We start from the raw sequence: 23,989 nt of genomic DNA on the forward strand, positions 1-23,989 counted from the left end.
CTTCTCCATCAACATTCTCAAAGCAAACATCGCATCAGTGGTTGTTGTCAGATCGCATCATCAACCGCGTCGAGCAAACCAGGATGAGACCAGCCGCGTCGAGTGAACCACGAAGCACAGAACCACGGAACCACCGAAAAGAAGACCACCGAAAGAACCCCCGAACCAGACACTCCACCAACGAAGCGAGGACTCCGGAGACAGCTCACGATCTTCCTTATCCCTCCTCCTGTGCGGGGTGGAGGCATCCGCTCTGAGGCGATGAGCCTCCGGATTGGACTAGGCCCTAGGGGTTGTCGGGCGATCAGGGCCTCCCCTTATTGGACGGGAGGAACATTCCACATTGCGGGGGCGGAGCCCGTATTGAGGTGATGAGCCTCCTGATTGGTTCGGTGGGGGAAAATGGTGGCCATCCGTGATTGGAGGAGGTCCGGTGGGAGGGGGCAACGACCACCCTTCCCCCACGCGTGTCTGAGAACCCAGACGGAACAACTAGGGGAGCACCCTATTCTCCATCCACCATTGTAGTGGGGAGGGGGGATCTCGGGTCGGCCACTGTCGATTGGATGAGCTCACGGTGGGCGGAGGGAACCTCACTCCTATACGTGACAAGTTGCACGTGGGCGATGGTGCGAGAACGAAGAGTTTGTGGTTTGGGAGGAGGATTTAAAGATGTAGGAAAAAATCTAGCTAGAAAGAAACCCGCCGTGCATGGACACTTATCAACCCATTAAACATAGGGGAGGGTTCTAACTATAAACACATACTTATCGAAATAACTGAACTGCGGGGATTGTTGTGTTCAAATGGCTGCCAGATTCATAACAATATAATGCTTGTTTGAGTGAGAGAGTGAAGCGTCTTGAACCATCTGAAAGCTTCTTTTCTGTCAAAACACACACAGGCATTGATATAATCAGTCTCGATTGTCAATAAATCCTCACTCTGACTCATACATCATACATTTAAATGTTTTGTGAAGAGAAGGTTAGTTATCTCCAGCATCCTCCATCAGAATTATCTCCAGACCAAATTTAACATGTATTAGTATCAGTCAGGGAGAGGAATAATTAATTTCCTGGGCAGTTTCTGATGGATGATTGGCACAAGTGGCGACACATTTTATATATTATTTCCAAGTTTGTGGTTTCGTGTCGCGCTATCTTCGACTTTGTTCTGCGCTCCAGTAACGTGATATTCGGCTTACATTATCTCAAAGACCATATGAGGTGCATGGTACAAAAAAGTAAATAAAATGGTTCTGAAACAGTGAAATCGTATTCCACTTACTGCATTAAAGTAAAATTATGAATGATACTCTGCATCAGTTCCTTTCTCAAACACACCCACCCCAACATGTCGTGCAGAGCGCGGATTATGCTTGTTGTGTTTGATGCTGGAAGAGAACAGACATACAGGTTCAAGAGAACAGACACAGACAATTGAACACCTCTTGCATTCACTCATATTAGGAACAACATCTCGTTTAACACCAGTGTTTTTATTATTTACAATACCTTTCACATTGTTGAAGAATTAAATTCCTCTCGTCAGAGTTTGAAGTATTTATTAAAAAACATGTTCATGGAGAAAAGAGGAATTAAAAAAACACCAGAGTAAGGAAAACGCTTGGTCCTCTTTTCCAATGTTACATAGATCTGAGTGTTATTTATACTCAACAGAATGGGGAGGGGTGAGATTGGGGAAGGCATCTGATGAGACTCAAGAGATAAGATACTGCAGTGGGCAGCTTTGAAGGAATGGGGTAGATGGGCACTGAAGGCCTTCTGACAGTGGTTATACAGAGGTCAACTTAAACATAATAGCTGGAAAACAACTTCACGATCAAAAGGATGATAAGGGTTCAAAAGGAGACATACGGACACAATCTAAACACACATTCCAGTGACACCAGACTCCGGCTTCAAAGGGTGCAACTAGACTATCGGGCACCAGCATAAAATTATTTAATATATGAGTATCCCTTAATATTGAGTATATATATATATATATATATATATATATATATATATATATATATATATATATATATATATATATATATATATATATATATATACTAGCGATACCTGTGCACATGCACGGGATAGCAGTACAACATAGCTGGTAGCAGACGACAGACCGTATACGGGGAATGACAAAAATACGCATTGTGCAAAATGCAAGTGGTACGATGGAACGCCAAGACTTCCCAAACATTGTCGGCATGTCCGCTAAGTGCCACAGCAATTTCATAGGGATCGTGTGACGGCGAGCCGAGTTTTTCGTGTGCAAGATTGGTATTATATATATATATATATATATATATATATATATATATATATATATATATATATATATATATATATATATATATATATATATATATATATATATTATTTAGAAGGCCAGCATTCTTGAGGAAAGGGATTCTGATGTTTAATCACAGCTTGGTAACCTTCCAATACATTAAAGAACTATAAGGCCATTTTAAATGACAAATGGATACATATATGGAAAACAGATACACAATCATAAAGTAGACAAATGTAATAATCATGTTGTATTTGAATCAGACATTTCCCATTAAAGGGTTTCATCAATACATTGTATTGCGAAATGTGCTAAAAAAAAAAAAAATCCTTTACTTCCCAGGTTAATTATCAATCAAGCTTCATTGGGCTTCATTTTCTTTTACCATCACACTGAAAGACCATTAGGCAAAGACAAGATAAATTTGCATCCACAACATAATTCTTCAAACAATGTGGAAATGTTGGACAAATTTGTTGGGTAAATAATCTGAGGCTTCCGTGTCAGAGGGAGATCATTGAAACAATCATTCAAATCGTTGCAAAAATTCTGAAGAACGAACCTTCATCAAGGACCTCATTAAGATTTTCCCATTGCTTGTGAATTTCATTGGCTTCACAATTAACCTCTTCTCTGAGTGAGTTTGAAATGCTGTAATAAAAAGAAAGATCAATAATTAATCATAGACAGGGTTTTTGTTAACATTTTAATGGTGTATGAAGCTCCTGTCTGAAACTTACCAATGTTCGAAATGAAATTGTTATCCTCTTCATCAGAAGGTAACTCAAAGCTTGAGTAAAACGAGTTGTCACCAAGTGGATAATATTCTTCCGTACGAGACTGATTTAATTATTTCAGGTCTTGTAGGTTCATAAGACTAATTTATTTATAAGACCAATTATACCCAAAATCATTCATATCATATCCCCAAGGTTTTATTCTCATAAAAAAACTATATGCCCTTCTTTATAAAATTTAATTTCAATTAGAACTGAATTTTGTATGACCTGGAGATATAATCAACATTACTGAATCTTTGGAATACATCGCCATTTTATTCAAGTATATATATATATATATATATATATATATATATATATATATATATATATATATATATATATATATATATATATATATATATATTCTGTCAAATAATTTAACCTCACTAAGTCATTCACATCTGTCAGGCTTGGATAATTGATTAATTTGTTAACATTTTTCATATTAATATTTTTTGTTGTACTGTATTTCTGTCATTCAGCCTGTGCTTTTGTATAATAATTTGATAAATCAATATCCAACTCTTGGGATACGCCAAAGGTAGAACCATCTTTTCCAACATAAGTCATTTATATTAGATTAATAATGATATTATAAAAATCCTAATTATTGCTGAGATAAAATAATACATATCAGCATAATTGTCCGCAACAATTCGAATTGAACTCTTAGACTTGAAATGTTTGATAAACACCATTCCATAAGAATTTCATTGCTTCAACAGGTGGTGGAAGACCTTAACTACTAAAATAATATTTGTCTCAACTATTATGAGTACATACTTGATGAGAACCATTCCCATTATCATCTTCTAAATCATAATATAATGGGCATAAGCCTGGAACTTCTAACACACATTTTTCTCTGAACATATTCTGTTCATACTTCCGAAATCTTCACATTATGTGTTCCATGTATTTACTCAGGTGATAGCGGATTTTAAAAATCGAATATAGATAGAATTTTCAGAGGGAATCGATGACGTCACAATCAGCAGCATTCAGCGGCAAACCGACGGCCAGGTCCCAGATGACGTGCTTTACTTAACTACGTCCATAAGTGAGTTCAGGACGTTTGTTCCAACTCAGCATTTATGACTTTTATCCTGCCATGTTGTTAATCTGTTGATTGAGGTCATACAGAAACGATGAATATGTCAAATCTTTCGTGTTACTAATCCGGCACTATGTGTCAAGGCCAACAATCTAAAGCGACCGGTTTCAAACGCTACCATTGGCACCCAGACCCGCCACCAATATGAACTGAACTGTTGAATGTGGCGCAAAACATCCAAAGAAACTACCATAACCGAGTATTGTGATCCGTCCTGTCCCCCATACCCGTCGTAGATGGGTATCTGCTATTCATAATAATATTCTTTGTATTTTCAGGAAATTTGGTTAATTAATCTCTCATACAAATAACCACGTGATCAATTTTTAGTTTTTCACAATATTTGGCAAGGTCTATATTTGATGTATTCTTTCTAAATCTTTTAAACCATTCATCAATGCTCATTTATTTATTAGAAAGATATAATCTTTGTTATGTCTCTTACTCTTTATTATGTCTTTCCATCTCTTTTTGAGCCTGGAGTTTAGATCACTCTCGCCCCTTGGTCTTAGTGACCATGCTTGTATCCATTTTACCATGGTGACTCCAGCAAAACGCCAGCCACTGCAGAGCTTTAAACAGAGATATACCAAAATGGACAAGCCAGCAATCATTGAAGCAACACGGAGTCTCGACTGGGGTGTTCACTCCATGAGTAATACATCCGTTTCTAGATTGTGGAACGTTTTCAAGATCAACATTCTGGAGCTAGAAGCCATCCACATCCCCCTTCACATTGTAAACCTATAGTCTTGAGGCCTCCCTGTTTCTGAAGTCACATCAGGACAGCTCTCAGATGGAGGAATCAGCACTGGATAGCCCTCATGCATTTTCCCACAGAGCCCAGCTGGGAGATTACAGGCATGCCCCTAACCGTGCTAATACCTTGACCAGAGAGAGCAAAATACAGCACGAGAAATGACTCATAAATTCCATGGACAATAAAGATAATTTTTTGCGCATGTCCGATCAAACGTCTCCCTCCGTCGTGGCCCACTATTGTGCTTGTACAGGCTCCAGTATTACAGCTATATCCGCAGATGCCTTCCGAACATTCTTCCAAATAGTGTATCAACACAATTTCCATCTCACAGACCCTTTTTATGAGCAGTGATGCAGAGGGCAGCCAGTTGGATTTCCAGGTCACTCCTGCCATGGTGTGAGGTGCCCTGTTAAACCTCAATGCCACTAAGTATGCAGGACTTGATGATATTCACGCAGCACTCCTGAAGGCACTTGCAGAGGTCCTGGTTGACCACCGAGCTATCCTTTTCGATGAAATGTTAATTGGTGGAACCGTTTCTGATGACTGGCGAGATGCTGTTATTATACCGATCCACAAGAAAGGGCCTAAGGATGAGGTCACAAATTCTTGCCCCATAAGCCAAACGAGTGCAGTATGTAATGTCATAGTGAGACTTGTGAAGTCTGCTGTCACCGGTTACCTGACAAACTTCCTTTTTTGCAATTCTCAGCACGGCTTCGTCAAAGGGAGATCCTGTCTCACCAACCTCCTCATCACTGTGGGGATAGCAGCCTATATGCTAGATGAGGGGGCCTCAGTCAACATTTGCCATCTCAACATCAGCAAGGCCTTTGACTCAGTCAACCACTGCCTTCTCCTCAAGAAAATTACGAGCTACGGAATCGCAGGAAATGTTCCTCTTCCTGGCTGGAAATAGCTGCATTCCTAATCTCTAGGAAGTTGATGGTCCATGTTGATAGTGTTCTCTCTGACAGGGCTCCGACATTGAGCGGTGTCCTTCAAGGCACTGTCATTGGTCCCTTCCTATTCATAATCTACATAAATGACCTGCCTGACCACCTTTTCAGCCAATGCCTGCTCTTTGCCAATGATGTCAAATGCATCTGTAACAGGAGGAAGGCCCCAGCTATGCAAAGAAACCTTGACTCCATAAATGCAATGGTAGCGCTCTGGGAATGGCATCTTAGCATTCCCAAACGCCATCATCTGAACTTAAGCATGGACAATATACTTATTTTATCCCGATATGATTCGTCATAAGCCTCATGAGTGCAGAGTGCAATGTGTAATATCGAGGTCTTTATGATTGTGTGGGGGAATGAAAACCTTGACCGAAATCAGTTTTTCATCCTTCGTCAAGATAATGCCTGATGTGATGTGGACACCCTCCGAAAATCTTCAAGCATGGAGCACGAAGGAACTTCCACTCCTCTCCCTTTTCCCATCGAATTATGAATCTGTGGAATGACCTCCCTTCAGATATTGTTCTCGTACTATCAACCACTGCGTTTAAAGCTCGACTGGATGCCGTATGGGCCTTTTCTACCTTATCAAATCGTGTTCTCATGCATCGTGAGATATGAAGGTCAGGGGGGTCCTCCACTGTTTCACCTTGCTGGGCATGTGAATGATGGCCTTATCCATGGATTTCAACGCGTTCATCATGCTCACGATGATGTATGAAAGATTTAAATTAGAACTCGCCGGGAGGCGACGATGGTTCGCGGGCATTATTGAACAATGCCACGATAGGTACAATTGAGTTAGTGGAAGCTTTTGAGGAAGCCCTACCGTAAAAACCTATCTCTTCCGTCAAAATTGACCAAATCAAATCGGATTTTTTATATGTTGTACTTATGGACATTACGCACAGCTTCTAGGAAATGAAATTGCGAGAAAAAAATAATTTAAAAAAGTTGAAGTGGGCGTGGCTCCGCCCACAAGGGGCGTGGGACGCCCCTCATACAAAAAGACACAACTCGACCATGATATCTAGCTTGTGTCCAAGTTTCATCAAGATCGCATTAAACGTCACGGAGCTATGCTCTGGAGAAAGTCACAAACAGACAGACAAGCCGGTAGGCGACATGGGTGGTCACTATATTATTGCATACTAGTCATACAGTTTTTGATGGACAGGGCTGAAATTTTTTGACAAAGAGATTGATTATAGTGTGCATAAAAGCGCGGAAGCCGATTTTTGATTTTCGAAATTTTTTTTTGGGGGGGGGGGGGATTTTTCAAAAATTTCAAAGTCCCGTTGCTAGGTAACGGTGGCATCCATAGCAACGGTGCTCAAAAGCATACAACTAGATCGTGGTATGAAGCTACCAGTCAAGTTTCTTCAAAATCGGTTGACTCCTCTGGCCTCCAGAGCTGTCCATTACATACAAACAGACAGACGGAAAACCTGAGAATAACGGTAGTCTAGTGACCACCCAACAGACAGACAGACACACAGACACAACAAAAATAGTGGTCACTGTTGGCACCCGCGAACCAACAAACAGGAGAATAAACACCCGAGAGTTCGGTTTGCGAGCACAAACCAACAAATGGAATGAGCCGTGAAGGACCAACCATACCGGAGCCACCTTCACATTACGTGGGAAGTTGTACACAAATGGGCGTGGCGAACCGCGCCAGACAGGATAAATTATGTTAATGTACTGAGCAGGTCAATGCCATCACATATCAACTTTGTCGGCATCCTGTTTTCTCTCTTAACGTAAATAATAATAATAAAAAAAATCAACGTTCACGCAAACAAACGCAGAAACATAGTTAAACTCGAAGGGCACTCGGTAGAGCGCGTACCTCCACCACGTAATGCCTGATCCACGAGAACATATCGGGCCCAAGACATTTTTGAAATATCATGCTATGCAGTACGATGTCATTTTTGGTCCTATCTCTCAATGGTGAAGAATCACTTTTAAAATTCTAGTCGTCGGATCCACATCTTCACCAAAATCCAATCAGGTTGTCCTTGTCACACACCCAATGTGTCCACAAAATTTCATCCGAATCGGTCCACAACTTTTTGAGATATTCTGTACACAAACAAACAAACAAACAGACAGACAGACAGATGGAGGGGTGAAAACATAGCCTTCACCTTTGGTGGCAGAACTAATAATCCACCACTAACTATAACTACTGTGTAACAGGTAAACACGGAGGTTGTTTGCTGTCTGCACCGAGTACATTTTAAAAATGGTGCAATGCTGCATAATGTACCTTGTGAACCCCAAGCATGAAAAAGATCATCATGGGGCCAACGGCCTTACAAAGATGAATATTGATGATGATGATGGATCATCAGATTGTGAGCATCTGTGCGGAGTGTCAAGTCCATGAAGGTCACATCAAGGGATAAGGTGTGGTTGGTGTTGTATATCTCTCACCCAAAAGCCGACTTCGCCCACCCATTCCTCAGCCGCTCTGCCCCTCACTCCCCCCAATCATATTGTGCCGTTTTGATGGAGATATTCGGTCTGGTGTTGGTGTGGCACAGGCATGATGGGCCGAATGGCTTCCTCCTGCGTCGACTTAACTTGTTATTCCTTGTTCCTGCAATACAGTACTACTTCCGGGCTCAAAAGGGTTCCACCACGAAGGTGGGTGGAGGTTATGTTTTCACTCCTGTCTGTCTGTCTGTCTGTCTGTGAACATGATATCTCAAAAAGTTACCGACGGATTCGGATGAAACTTGGTGGACCAGTTGGCTGTGTGACAAGGAAGAATTGATTCAATTTTGATGAAAATCCGGATCCAGATAGGAGAATTGTTAAAAAATTTTTTAGCGATTCTTCACCATTGAGAAATTGGGCCATAAACCATATACAGCATATCTGAAAAAGTTATTGATGGATTCGGACGAAATTTGGTGGATGAGTTCGGTGTTTGACAAGGAAGAATTGATTCGATTTTGATGAAAATCCGGATCCAGATAGGAGAATTGTTAAAAAAAATTTTTAGCGATTCTTCACCATTGAGAAATTGGGCCATAAACCATATATAGCATGATATCTCAAAAAGTTATTGATGGATTCGGACGAAATTTGGTGGATGAGTTCGGTGTTTGACAAGGAAGAATTGATTCGATTTTGATAAAAATCCGGATCCAGATAGGAGAATTGTGAAAAAAAAATTTATTTAGCGATTCTTCACCATTGAGAAATTGGGCCACAAACCATATATAGCATGATATCTCAAAAACTTATTGACGGATTCGGACGAAACTTGGTGGATGAGTTCAGTGTTTGACAAGGAAGAATTGATTCGATTTTGATGAAAATCCGGAAGCAGAGAGGAGAATTGTTAAAAAATTTTTTTTAGCGATTCTTCACCATTGAGAAATCGGACCACAAACCATATATAGAATGATGTCTCAAAAAGTTATTGATGGATTCAGACGACACTTGGTGGACCAGTTGGGTGTGTGACAAGGAAGAATTGATTCGATTTTGATGAAAATCCGGAAGCAGAGAGGAGAATTGTTAAAAAAAATTTTTTAGCGATTCTTCAACATTGAGAAATCGGACCACAAACCATATACAGCATGATATCTCAAAAAGTTATTGATGGATTCGGACGAAATTTGGTGGATGAGTTCGGTGTTTGACAAGGAAGAATTGATTCGATTTTGATGAAAATCCAGATCCAGATAGGAGAGTTGTTAAAAATTTTTTTAGCGATTCTTCACCATTGATAATTTGGCCACAAACCATATATAGCATGATATCTCAAAAAGTTATTGACGGATTCGGACTAAATTTGGTGGATGAGTTCGGTGTTTGACAAGGAAGAATTGATTCGATTTTGATGAAAATCCGGATCCAGATCGGAGAATAGTTAAAAAAATTTTTTAGCGATTCTTCACCATTGAGAAATCGGGCCACAGACCATATATAGCATGATATCTCAAAAAGTTATTGATGGATTGGGATGAAACTTGGTGGACGAGTTGGGGAGGTGACAAGAACAAGCCGATTCGATTTTGGGTCAGGTCGGGATCCAGATCCGCCCTACCAGTCGGATGCAAAACGGAAACGAATCAGCCGAGGTGAGTGAGTGAGGTACGCGCTTCGCCGAGTGCGGTTCTCGTTGTTATTATCCCTCGCCAACCAACGAGGTTGGCGGGGGATATGTAAATGGGGTCGGTCCGTCGGTCCGTCGGTCCGTCCGTCGGTCCGTCCGTCGGTCCGTCGGTCCGTCCGTCGGTCCGTCCGTCCGTCGGTCCGTCCGTCCGTCGGTCCGTCCGTCCGTCGGTCCGTCCGTCCGTCGGTCCGTCCGTCCGTCGGTCCGTCCGTCCGTCGGTCCGTCCGTCCGTCCGTCGGTCCGTCCGTCCGTCCGTCCGTCCGTCCGTCCGTCCGTCCGTCCGTCCGTCCGTCCGTCACATTTCGTTTCTGGAGCTGAACTACAAATCCCCTCAAGATATATTTACGAAATTTGGTTCACATATCAAGCAAGTGGTGAACTGGTGCCTTTTGATATTTTCTAATTGATAGGTCACATGGTTTGGCAGCCATGTTGGATTCAAGAAAAAATATTAAATAATGTTTTCTCTGGAATGACATAACCTAACGAAGCGAAGATTCGCAACTATCATCTTCCATCATGTCTGCATACATAGTAAAAATTATGACGTCACAAGTCACATGGTTTGGCGGCCATCTTGTTTGAATTCCACCGAGCAACTCGACCGGTGCATGTGTGACGAGGGAGAGTTATCGGTGTGTGAACGTGACGCGTTCGGTGGGTCTCAATGTAACACGTGCGTTTCGGTCAAAGTTGACCAGTGGTCGGTTTTTATTTTTATATTTTAAACATCTTCCTCACAAAGAAACAGGTTTGTGTGTTATTATATTCTATTATTTAATTTTGTTTTCGTCGTTATTCTACTTCCGGATTATTCTGCTCACGTGGGCTTGTCTTTGGTGCCCATGATCGGTGCTTGGCGGGAAGGTGAGCGAGCTCGTGTGAGTTGCGATGTTATTCCGCGGTGAGGAGACCGATGGAGTCTCACAGGACGTGTCTGTGTTATGTTCGGCTTGATACGGCGCGCTCGTTTGTTGGTTTTTTTTTGTTTTCACCACCGATGTAGAATTTTCCTTTCATTCCTGTGGGAAGTTATTCGCCGATGCTTCTTCCATTGTTTCGCGCCGTGACCTTTCCCTCAAGGGGTTTTTGCATCGTTCTTCTGCGAACACGGAATTTCACTTGATTTTTATATAATGACGTAACGCAGAACACCGTGCGTGTTGGCGGTGCTTCTTTGTTTGCTTTTATATTTCGATTGTAATTTTAGCGATTATTTTGAGGCCATTCAGAGGCGTGAGATCGCTAGCTCGCCGCGTTCGTCAAGGACTTGGAGCCAAGCTTCCATTGGCCAACCCCACAAGAACCTGTGAATAATTGTACACGAAGAAGAAGAAGAAGAAGAAGAAGACGCGGTTATGAAGGCTGTGTGTAAAACTCAACATGGACGTTGCGTCGACGGAGAATCCTCCACACACGCGATTCATTGTGCAACAAATACCACAGCACTTTGAACAGTATCGTCAAAGGTGGAACTGAGGTGAAAAATCGAGCGAAATCTGAGCACGAATCGAATAATTCTGGTATTTAATACTTCCGGGATGAAAGGGAACCTATTGGGACAAAAGGGCAGGATCGCACTTTTTTTCCGTTTCGGGATGTAAAAGGGGAATTGACTCGATTTCACACGTCACGTGACGACGGTGGTGCACTTGACTCTTTGTCTCCCAAGATTGATATTTCAACGTTCAGATGCGAAAAGCTTGAATATGATCGATGAGTAAAATAAATATAAAAACTACAAAAAAAAAAACAATATATAAATAACGTTTTTTGCATTTTTCCTCTTGTGTGGTGTTGATTGTGGTTGCAGGCGTGATGGGCTGGTGGGATGGCCTCCGCCTATGTCTGATTACCTCCATCACCAAAGGTGAAAGAGGTGATGTTTTCACCCCCTTTCTGTTTCTCTGTTTGTGTACAGGATATCTCGTAAAGTTGTGGATGGATCCGGATGAAATTTTGTGGACGGGTTCGGTGTGTGACGAGGACGAATCGATTAGATTTTGCTGAAGATCTGTATCCGGATCCAACTACTATAATATTTTAACTGATTTTTCACCATTGAGAGATCATATCAGGCCAAAATTATAATATGGAATAGGCAAAGCTGAGAAGCGAACGTAGAATTCTTCTTGCATTCGCTTCTTAAATACATCAAATTAAACTCTTTTTGCTATGATTTTTCGGACATTTGTGCATACAACTTGTTCACAACTGTATACTTGCCAACTATACCGTGGTACATGTAAGCGCCGCACAGCTGATGATTTTTGACAGATCTGAGGTCAGTCAGGTGCATAGCAGACGATGCTGCAATTGCCGGTTACTTCGGCCTGGATTCGGGATCAGCGATCAAATAATATAAATCACGATAAAAAATTATTTTTTACCTCAACAACAACTACACTGCCAAGAACAGGATCTCATCTGAAAAAATAAATATTACCTCAACATTACCTTCACAACAACAACTACACCGCCTAGAACAGGATCTCATCTGAAGAAATAAATATTACCTCAACATTACCTTCACAACAACAACTACACCGCCAAGAACAGGATCTCATCTGAAAAAATAAATATTACCTCAACATTGCCTTCACAACAACAACAACTACACCGCCAAGAACAGGATCTCATCTGAAAAAATAATTATCTCAACATTACCTTCACAACAACAACTACACCGCCAAGAACAGGATCTCATCTGAAAAAATAATTACCTCAACATTACCTTCACAACAACAACTACACCGCCTATAACAGGATCTCATCTGAAGAAATAAATATTACCTCAACATTACCTTCACAACAACAACTACACCACCAAGAACAGGATCTCATCTGAAAAAATAAATATTACCTCAACATTACCTTCACAACAACAACTACATCGTCTAGAACAGGATCTCATCTGAAGAAATAAATATTACCTCAACATTACCTTCACAACAACAACTACACCACCAAGAACAGGATCTCATCTGAAAAAAAAACATTACCTCAACATTGCCTTCACAACAACAACTACACTGCCAAGAACAGGATCTCATCTGAAAAAATAATTATCTCAACATTACCTTCACAACAACAACTACACCGCCAAGAACAGGATCTCATCTGAAAAAATAAATATTACCTCAACATTACCTTCACAACAACAACTACACCACCTAGAACAGGATCTCATCTGAAGAAATAAATATTACCTCAACATTACCTCCACAACAACAACTACACCGCCTAGAACAGGATCTCATCGAAAAAAAAAATTTTTTACCTCAACATTATACCTCAACATTACCTTCACAACAACAACTACACCACCTAGAAAAGGATCTCATCGAAAAAAAATAATGAATATTACCTCAACATTACCTTCACAACAACTACACTGCCTAGAACAGGGTCTCATCGAAAAAAAAAAAAATTACCTTCACAACAACAACTACACCGCCAAGAACAGGACCTCATCTAAAAAAATAAATACTAGAAGCGAACGTATAAAAAAAAAATACTAGAAGCCAACGTAGAATTCTTCTTACATTTGCTTCTGACTTTACCTATAACTTGTTCACAACTGTATATGCAATTTCTGGTTACTTCGGCCTGGATTCGGGATCAGCGATCAAATAACGTAAATCACGATAAAAAATTATTTTTTGATTATGCGGGAGATATCTTTATTAAAATCAGTGGAGGAAATATACACCATGCCTGATATTATTTGGGTCTTTCATGTCTCTGACGATGCCTTTATCTCCCGGCATGCATCATTCCCCATGACAAGAAGCAGAAGCAAAAAAAAACCTGGAAGCAAAAGGGTCATAGCCAACGACACGGATTCCAAATTGCCAGGGTATTGTGTTGTTGTTGTTTCCTATTATCTCATGTGCACGCGTTAAGTATGAAGCTCACTGCGTTCGCTATAATAGCACGATATCTCAAAAAGTTGTGGACGGATTCGGATGAAACTTGGTGGACAGGTTGGGAGTGCGGCAAGGAAGGATTGATTCAATTTTGGTGAAGATCCGAATCTGGATCTGGATACGAGAATTATTTAATTTTTAAAGTGATTCTTCACCATTGAGAGATCGGGCCAAAAATGATATAGCCTTGTGTAGCATGAGATCTCAAAAATGTATTGATTGGGCTCGATATGTTCTCGTGGATCAGGCATTACGTGGCGCAGGTATGCGCTCTACCGAGTGCCCTTCTCGTTTCTTGTGTGATATTTAAAATGATTCCAATTGGTTTGGTTAGTGTTTTGTCGGCGATGGTTGTTGTTGTTGATGTTGCATAAGGTTATGATTGGCGGTTTTTGTCCTGTCCCCTCACTATGTGTGTGATCAATCACGGGTACATTTTCTAATGATCAGAATGCTTTGGGCATTTCTTGATCTGTTTCACATATTTTTCCACAAATGTTCAGTGGTGTGTTCTGTTGGCAAGCAGCTTGCCAAGCCGGCCGTTCTGTATCAACCACCACCTCGCAAGCGGAGCAAGCGATCAAGAAAGCTGTATCGTCGGCACCAATGTCTACTGTAGCCAGATTCAAAACAATACTACAACCAATTGAATGTTCACAGGTATACCGCTGTTGTGTACTACTCGTATTGAAATGTGCATTTCGTGCTTTTATTTTACTGTACGATTCATCCTAATTCTTCAGTTTCTACAAACATGCAAACCTCCCCACCCCACCCACTCTCCAAAATGCACAGTGTTGGCAGGGGGCTCCTCCTTCTGACGCAGCTTTTTTTGTATCCAGAGTGGAGGCTCAAAGAAGAGATAGAATTAGTACTATACACAAAAAATTCCAGGACACAACAGAAGGGTGAAACACCAACAGCAGTGTTATTGGACAAACAATTGGTGTTGGGAGGAATGTGGGACAGGAGAGGATGCAGAGGGTGGACAGCAATCTTCAAGTCATGGCACAGATTTTCAATTTGATTTAGGTCTGGCCTTTGATTGGGCCACTCAAGGACATTTATCTTTTTGTTCCTTAGCCACTCCAGTGTAGCTTTCACTGTCTGGTTCAGGTCATTATCATGCTGAAAGGTGAACTTCCATCCTAATTTCATCTTTCTTGCAGAGGGCAGCAGGTTTTCCTCTGCAATTTTTTTTTTTTTCTGTATTTTGCTTCATCCATTTTCCCTTTTATCCTGACAAGTGGCCCAGTCCCTGCCGATGAGAAACATCCCCATAACATGATGCTGCCACCACCGTGCTTCAGTGCAGGGATCGTGTTTTTTGGGTGATGTGTTGTGTTGGATTTGCGCCAAACATAACGTTTTTGCATTTAGGTGAAAAAGCTCCATCTTGGTTTCGTCAGACCACAAAACTTTTTGCTGCATGGCTTCAGAATCTCTGGAGTGTTTTTTTGCATACCTCAAACAGGGCTCAAGGTGAGCTTCCGTCTTGCCACCCCACTGTACATGCCAGATTTGTGGAGTGCTTGGGATATTGTTGTCCCATGCACACAGTGATCAGTTTTTACTATAAAAGCAAGTAGCTCTTTCAAAGTTCCCATTGGCCTCTTGGTGGCCTCTCTGATCAGTCTCTTCCTTGCTTGGTCATCCAGTTTAGAGGGATGGCCTGATCATTCTAGGCAGGGGCTTGGTGGGACCATACGCCTTCCACTTCTTCATGATTGTCTTGACTGTGCTCCAAGGGTTAAAGTCCTAATTTCCCTATCCCTCTCTTTCACCAATGCTTCTTGTATCTATCTAATTGGTTCGTGGGCGCCAGCAGTGACCACTATTTTCGTTGTGTTTGTGTGTCTGTCTGTCTGTTTGTGACTTTCTCCAGAGCATAGCTCCGTGACGTTTAATGCGATCTTGATGAAACTTGGACACAAGCTAGATATCATGGTCGAGTTGTGTCTTTTTGTATGAGGGGCGTCCCACGCCCCTTGTGGGCAGAGCCACACCCACTTGTACTTTTTTCTCGATTTTTTTTTTCTTGCAATTTAATTTCCTAAAAGCTGTGCGTAATGTCCATAAGTACAACTTATAAAAAAATCCGATTTGATTTGGTCAATTTTGACGGAAGAGATAGGTTTTTACGGTAGGGCTTCCTCAAAAGCTTCCACTAACTCAATTGTACCTATCGTGGCATTGTTCAATAATGCTCGCGAACCATCGTCGCCTCCCGGCTAGTTCTAATTTAAACTTATCGACTGTTTCTGCTGCCACTACCTTTCGAGGGAGACCATTCCATGCATTAACTACTCTCTGAGTGAAGTCCCCCTGCCTTACTACCATCTAACTCTCCTTTTCTTTATTGTCAGGCTATGGCCACCACCATAGTCCCGTCACTGTCTATTGTGTTGAATAATTATTCTGCACTTATTTTGTCGATACCCTTCATTATTTTTACATACATTATATCTCCTAGTAACCACCTCCTTTCTAGTATATAAAGCCCTGTCTCCTTCAGCCGCTCCTCATAGCTGAACCGAGCTAGGCCCAGAATCGATCTGGTAGCCCTGCGCTGAACCCTCTCCATGGCAGCTATGTCCTTCCTGAGTTTTGGTGACCAAAACTGCACACAATATTCTCGGTGTGGCCTCACTAAGTGTTCAAGTAAAACGAAGTTCAATACTTCAATTTTAAGAAAATAATGGTTTAAACATCGTTAAGGAAAAATCCAAAAGTATTGTTGCTGTTTAGGAGATAGAGGCTTTATTGATCGCCATGGAACACAACATCAATCAGCATCACCACAGCCATATTGGAGGCCTCTTCTTCACCCTCCTACATGCCACGCCCTCTCATTCCTATACTGTACACTATATCAATTATATAGCATGGTTCTTGAAAGTACAGTATTATGAAGGTGATTTTTGTTTTACAGTGTTCAAGTATATTATTCAATTTCAATAAAGGTTTAAAGGCAAATAAATAAATTATTTCCGTTCGTTCCAGTTGCAGAATCAGAGTTGATGGATGCCAGAAAATTCTCCACCTTCTCATGTGCGAAAAACGTAGAGTCCATGAGCGGTTGGGTGCGACTGGGTTTGGTGGGTACAGAGAGCGAAGGATTGGGGACACACAATTTGGAAGCGCACACAGACTTGAAGCATTTGGGCTTCTCACGAATGGATTCAGCTTTGGTGCCATTTGAAGTGAGGGAAGGGATGGAGTTGGAAGCGTACTCCAGAGACAGATTTAACAATGTGCCACCAAGTTTTAGAGGAGGGAGACAAGTTTGAAAGTTCAATATTGAGGGTGGAGAGATGATGTTATCTGGCTCTAGTGAGATTGGACACACACTTGTTGCATGCGGGCTTTGTGGAATGATCTGAGGATGCCTTAAATCAGTCAGATTTGCCTTCCAGTAGGAGAATGCAAGCTGTTTCATGGCGACTGCTTTACCACATGATTCGGTATACCAGGGCCGGCAGGATGGTTATGATAACTAAATATGGGATGGGATGAATCTGTACATATGGGAGAGCAGGTTTCTATGGAAGAATTTGCAGACTGTGTTAATATCAGGCACGGTAGATATAGGAGACCAGTTCTGAAGTGCGATGGCTGCTTGCAGTTCCTGACAGTTTTTTTTGAGTGAACTGCCAGACTCTCCGGCACTGAGGCTGTTGTCTGAGAATGGCTAGAGAAATGTTGACCTTCACAAGCACATGATTCGATGAAGCAATTGGAGCAAAGGAAGACCACGAGAGATTGGTGGGGAAGTTGGTCATAACCAAATTAAGAAGGGAGGATTTTCCATTGACAAAAATCCAGGGAGGAAACTTTACAGATTGAGTCAGTCCCATGGAGTTTCCACAGTCCTTTTTCAGACGTGCCATGGCTCGTGAGAGAGGTACGAACACCCAGCCAATTTGCATGGTGATATTTGAAATCGCCACATATATGAAGAAGAGAGAGTTTGGATTCGTGGTTAAAAGTTCGACCATGTTGTCTGAGAGGGAGATGTAGTTGGAGTCATCATCATTTGGAGGATGGTACAATACACAGACAAACATGAGGTGGGAGGGAGTGGAAGGGAAGTCGCAGCCAGAGGTACTCCTGGGGTTTGGGAGGTGTAAGAGTCGTGTACAGAAAGTGAGGAATGGAGTTATTGATGTACAGTGCGACTCCGCTGCTAAGACATGGTTCAGGTCGATCAAACCGAAGGATACAATACCCAGGTAGAGACATTAAGGAGTCGGGGACATTCTGTGGATATAAGGATTCAGTCAAAGAGATGATGTCTGGTTTATCTGCAGTGGCCTGGATCTGGAGATCTTTCAGGTTGGAGCGGAGGCCTCAGATGTTTGAGGTCCACACAGTTGGAGATGGGGGGGGGGGGAGAAGGAGCTGGAATGTGGAAAGGAGAGAGAGTGGTGAGGGGGTGACTGGGAGGGTGCAGGATTGGGGGTTGGGGGAAGCTGAGGGGGAGGTATGGGTGAAGATGGGAGAGTGCGTGGTGGGGAGAAATCGAGAGGTGGAGGAGAAACCGTGGGGAGGGGAGGGCAGGGGAAATCTGAAGGGGGGTGGGACAAGCGGGAAGCAGATGGTTGGAGGGGGGGGCAGGAACGGTACTGACATGGAGGGGTTTGACACCATTAACGGATGTGAAGGGGAATTGATTGTCATGTGCACATAACCTCTGTAAAATTGACTTCTCAGGATTCCCAAATTGGATACATGGTAACAGACTTCATGTGGGGTGGTAATAATGTTTTCCCTTCAATGCACGGACAAAAATATGGCTGTAGGTTAGAGAGGAGTTTGGATGAACTATGTGTTTAGGAGTGAATAAGGTTTTTTGGAAATATACCTGAGGAAGAGATTTTGATGACAAAGAAGAATGAATTGGTTGGTGCTGATGGAGTCGTAAGGGGAGTAAGACATTTTAAAATACATTTTTTGAATCGGTTTTTTTATTTTTATTTTTTCAAACATTAAGAGCTTTTAAAAGAAGAAACATTTCATGCAGTGAAAATTCAGTTTGGGAATGTTGAACAGGAGAAGGGATAGGGAATGAAGGAGTATCTATGCACAGCAGATTGGGGGCATTCCATATCAAGTGTACACACCCTCCCGACACTAATACCTCATTTTCTCCCCATATGTTGGTCATTTATTCACTTGGGTGAAAAAACTCAAAATACCAACTTTTAGACCTGTGGGCCCATCGGGGCCAATTTTAGCCCCCCCCCCCAAATTTGGGTGCCCCCAGCTGCCCCACAATCTTCCAGAGGCCATATCGCAGGTTGTAGTGGTCGAATTTGGCTGATCTTGGTATCAAAATGCTCGTAAAAGCGAGATCTTTCGAATCTCGCCAAGTAAAATCACTCCGAAGCAGTAATTCAAAAAGTTATAGTTTGTGGCGCCCTTTGACCTTGGGCCCCCGCTCCCCAGCCAAACCGATGGTCCCGATTTTTTTTCGTGTGAGAATACCCCTTCATATACTCCAACACCTCAGCATAAATGAAAATGGGATCTCAATGGGTTCAAGTGTGATGATGGTTTTATTGTTCGGGGACTCGGGTGCTGGACACACAATACGCCACAAGACATAGCACAATATTTGAACACAATATTTCCAATACACTATATTAGTATATTGCACATAAATTTTCCACATGCACATGCAGGAACTTGAAGTGATACTAGTACGAGCAAGAGTTTTTCCTACCATATTATAGTCAAGATCTTTTTGCCAACCAATGTTTTATTTGACAGCTGTGTTTCTTTTTTACTGATCATGTCGGTTCTTCCTGTAGCAGTTTTTGGTTCGTCGGAAAGGAGTATATTAGAAATGTCTAAAATGCAGTGATCTTCAATGTCAGGAAAAAAGAAACTATTTGCGGGCCCGTTTGGATGAAGAAAATTCACTTTCACTTCATGAGTGTCCTGAAAGGCTTCCATGATGCAGGCAAGCCACCATTTTCCATCATAGTGCACTGTGACATAACCTGAGTTTCCCGTTAAAAGTTGGTGTAGATTTTGAAATAGCTGACTCGATACGGTGTTCCTCGCTAAGGCTGAATTCGCGTACTTGAAGAGCAGTTTCAGAAATAGGGATGAAAGCATGAAGTTTTTGAGTTCCAGCTATGGTTTTGGCCATTTTTAACCTTCCAGATTTCGTTCTTCGTCGTCGTCATACACCTCTTGGATCCCGTAACAGAACTTCATTTCATTCAAACCGTTTTCAGCAAAGGCGAAAAGATCTTTTGGTGAAATAATTTGACTGTCGTAAGGTCTACGCAGGCTCTCACGTGTTGCTTCTCGTTTGACTGTACCTCCAACGCCATCTGAAGGGCCCTTGCCATGACTTGTGGCAAAAAAATGCCATTCTGCGTCAATACCATACTCTGATTTGTGACGACACAGGTTTATGAAGGCTTTGCAATTCTTATATTGGCCAGCGCAACCATCTGAGAAATAGTAACGTTTCTTTACATTTCCAAAGCTAGATTTCAAGTGTTCAATGAGCATTCTTTGGAAGAGGTGGATTGAGACAACGTCATGAGTATTGCATTCGAGGTCGAGGTCGGCCTCCTTCAGCCAGTCTGTGACTGCCTTGCACACGTCGGCGCCAGTGGTGGTACCGCTGAGTGGGATGAGTGGGATGAACTCCTCAAAGATGATGAAGTCGTCCCTGCCGCCGTGGAAGAAGATGGCAAGCTGAGCCGTGTCCTTGATGTCAGTCGACTCGTCCAAGGTAATGGAGAAGAAGCGAGCGGACTGACACATGTCCTTCAGGGTGCCCCAGACATCGGCGGCCATCTCCTCTATGCGGCGGGTCAAGCTCCTGGCAGACAGGCTGATGGCCGCAAACACTCTCGACTTGTCAGGACACACGTCCTCAACCACGGCCATCATGCACTCCTTGAGGAATTCACCTTCGGTAAACGGTTTGAGGTTGGTGGCCACAAGGTGTGAAACACGGTAGCTGGCCCGAGTGTTGCTCTGAGCAGCCGCTTGCGTCAGAGACGCTCCTCTTCATGAAGGCACTCTGCTTCTCCAGCTGGGCACTCAGACGCCCGAACTCTGCCTTCTTCTTGTCGTCAGGCAACGCAGCTTGCTTGGGGTGCACCGAAGTGAAGTGACGTGACGCTTCACGTTGCACACCTTCATGACGGCGACGGTCTCGTGGCAGATGATACACAAAGCCTTTCCCTTGCGCTCGAAGAGGAAGAACGCTTCCCATTCCTTTTTGAAGGAGCGGCTCTCGTCTAACAGTTTCCTCTTCTTCATAGTGAGGGTACCTTCAGCCATCTGAAACAACAACGAAAAAATATTTAAGACCAAGTTAAGTGGACTAGAAGCGAAAATAATTTATTGTGACGTACAGAGACTGTGATATATGTGGAAGAATCATATGTCCACATATGTTAAATTTGCCGTCGGTTCAGAAAAATGTTTCGCGGGCCACACCTAATGGAAATCCGGACAAGGCGCTGCGGGCCGCACGAGAGGAGCTCACGGGCCGCAGGTTGCCGACCTCGGGCATAAATGAAAATGGGATCCAATGGGTTCACGCATGGCAAAGATTTATGTTGGGGGACTCGGGTGCTGGACACACAATACGCCACAATACATAGCACGATATTTGAACGCAAGATTTCCAATACACTATCAGTATATTGTACATAAATTTTCCACATGCATGTGCATGTGGAAAATTTATGTACAATATACTGATATAGTGTATTGGAAATCTTGTGTTCAAATATTGTGCTATGTATTGTGGCGTATTGTGTGTCCAGCACCCGAGTACCCGAACAATAAAACCATCATCACACTTGAACCCATTGAGATCCCATTTTCATTTATGCTGAGGTGTTGAAGTATATGAAGAGATATTCTCACATGAAAAAAATCGGGACCATCGGTTTGGCTGGGGAGCGGGGGCCTAAATGAGGTATTAGTGTCGTGAGGGTGTGTACACTTGACATGGAATGCCCCAAAAGCAGACACAGAGCAGAGTTTTCCGGATATAATTATTGCACAATCTTAACTTAAACGAGGACAGGTGCCAGGACACACACACACACACACACACACACACACACACACACCCACACACCCACACACACACACACACACACACACACACACACACACACACACACACACACACACACACACACACACACACACACACACACACACACACACACACACACACACACACACACACACACACACACCGATGAGGAGTTAATGAAGTGAAAAAGGAGGAGAGGAGATGAGGATAACGGTCTCTCAATACCTTGCATGATTGCCCGATCGCGCCACCAATACGTTTTAGGTGGAGAAGTTTTGGGGAGCCGAATGGGTGGGGAAGGCGGAGTTGGGAGCCGAATGGGTGGGGAAGGCGGAGTCTGGAGCCGAATGGGTGGGGAAGGCGGAGTCTGAGTCGGGAGCGAGTCGGCGAAGGTGGGCTGAGGATGAGGAGGCAGAGGCGGAGTCGGCGAAGATGGGCGGGAGGTGGAGTCGGCGAAGACGGGCAGGTGGAGGAGGCGGAGTCGAGCGAGTCGGCGAAGACGGGCGGGTGTAGAAGGCGGAGTTAGCAGATGGGTGGAGAGGTCGATCCAGGCCGGGCAGAGAACAGGACGAGCCGACAGCAATGGGCAAGACACCAAAACCGGAACTACGGACGGCCTCGCCACCTGTCCTTTCTAGACCCTGGGGTGCAGGGTGGGGGCATCTTACTGACGGTAAGATGTTAGGATTATCCCATGCACAGACCAGAACAAGATGTGTGCCATTCATGTCCTGCTCTGCATGATAATAAGGTGTCACGAGCTAAGCACTGGTCCGTCTGCCATCGAGCATTTTTCGTACAGTACACACGGATTCGCCATGGCCCACGTGGTCAGCGCTCGCGTTCGCCCGTTTCTGCTATCGTGTGCGTGGGGACAACCCCAGTCTGTGTCAGGAATTGAGGGGAACGATCGGATATCATAATTCGATGTCAGTTTGGAATGAAAAAGAATATAGGTATAATTATCAGTTGGAGAAATGGAGGGAAAAGAAGTTGCCGATAAAATTAAATCCAGGAGGAGGCGGAGTCAAGAGCGAGTCGGCGAAGACGGGCGGGTGAAGAAGGCTGAGTTAGCACACGGGTGGAGAGATTGATCCAGGCCGGGCAGAGAACGGGACGAGCCGACAGCGATGGACAAGACGCCAAAACCGGAACTACGGACGGCCTCGCCACTCGTCCTTTATAGACCCTGGGGTGCAGGGTGGGAGCATCTTACTGACGGTAAGATGTTAGGATTAACCCATGCACAGACCAGAACAAGATGTGTGCCATTTATGTCCTGCTCTGCATGATAATGTGTCACGAGCTAAGCACTGGTCCGTCTGCCATAGAGCATGTTTCGTACAGTACGCGCGGATCCGCCATAACTCACATGGTCAACGCTCTTGTTCGCCCGATTCTGCTATCGTATGCATGGGGACAACCCCAGTCTGTGTCAGGAATTGAGGGGAACTATTGGATATCATAATTCGATGTAGGTTTGGAATGAAAAAGAATATAGGTATAAGTATCAAATGGAGGGAAAAGAGGATGCCGATATAATTAAATCCAGGAGGAGGCGGAGTCAAGAGCGAGTCTGCGAAGACGGGCGGGTGAAGAAGGCGGAGTTAGCAGATGGGTGGAGAGATCGATCCAGGCCGGGCAGAGAACGGGACGAGCCGACAGCGATGCGCAAGACACCAAAACCGGAACTACGGACGGCCTCGCCACCTGTCCTTTATAGACCCTGGGGTGCAGGGTGGGGGCATCTTACTGATGGTAAGATGTTAGGATTAACCCATGCACAGACCAGAACAAGATGTGTGCCATTCATGTCCTGCTCTGTATGATAATAAGGTGTCACGAGCGAGCACTGGTCCGTCTGCCATCGAGCATGTTTCGTACAGTACGCGTACAGAT

The 23,989-nt window shown here is 43.3% G+C and overlaps 1 protein-coding gene across 8 annotated transcripts in view; it reads left to right on the plus strand.

Annotated features, from left to right (window-relative positions):
- The first annotated feature begins 10,877 nt into the window (after positions 1-10,877).
- Positions 10,878-23,989, plus strand: part of LOC147028888 (uncharacterized) — an 80,998-nt gene continuing 67,886 nt past the window's right edge. For 2 of the 8 annotated variants that reach the window (XM_085879697.1, XM_085879702.1), the window contains exon 1: positions 10,878-10,945. In XM_085879697.1, the coding sequence (XP_085735823.1) occupies positions 10,924-10,945 (22 nt within the window). In that variant the 5' untranslated portion in view covers positions 10,878-10,923. Of the gene's footprint in view, positions 10,960-11,410; positions 11,559-11,891; positions 11,949-14,533; positions 14,668-23,989 lie in introns of those variants that run through there. The other 6 variants (XM_085879700.1, XM_085879703.1, XM_085879698.1 and 3 more) reach the window with 5 other exon arrangements.

Source organism: Eptatretus burgeri, chromosome 4 (assembly GCF_056783735.1).
Source record: "Eptatretus burgeri isolate ZD-2024b chromosome 4, Ebu_testis_v1, whole genome shotgun sequence".
NCBI lineage: Eukaryota > Metazoa > Chordata > Myxini > Myxiniformes > Myxinidae > Eptatretus > Eptatretus burgeri.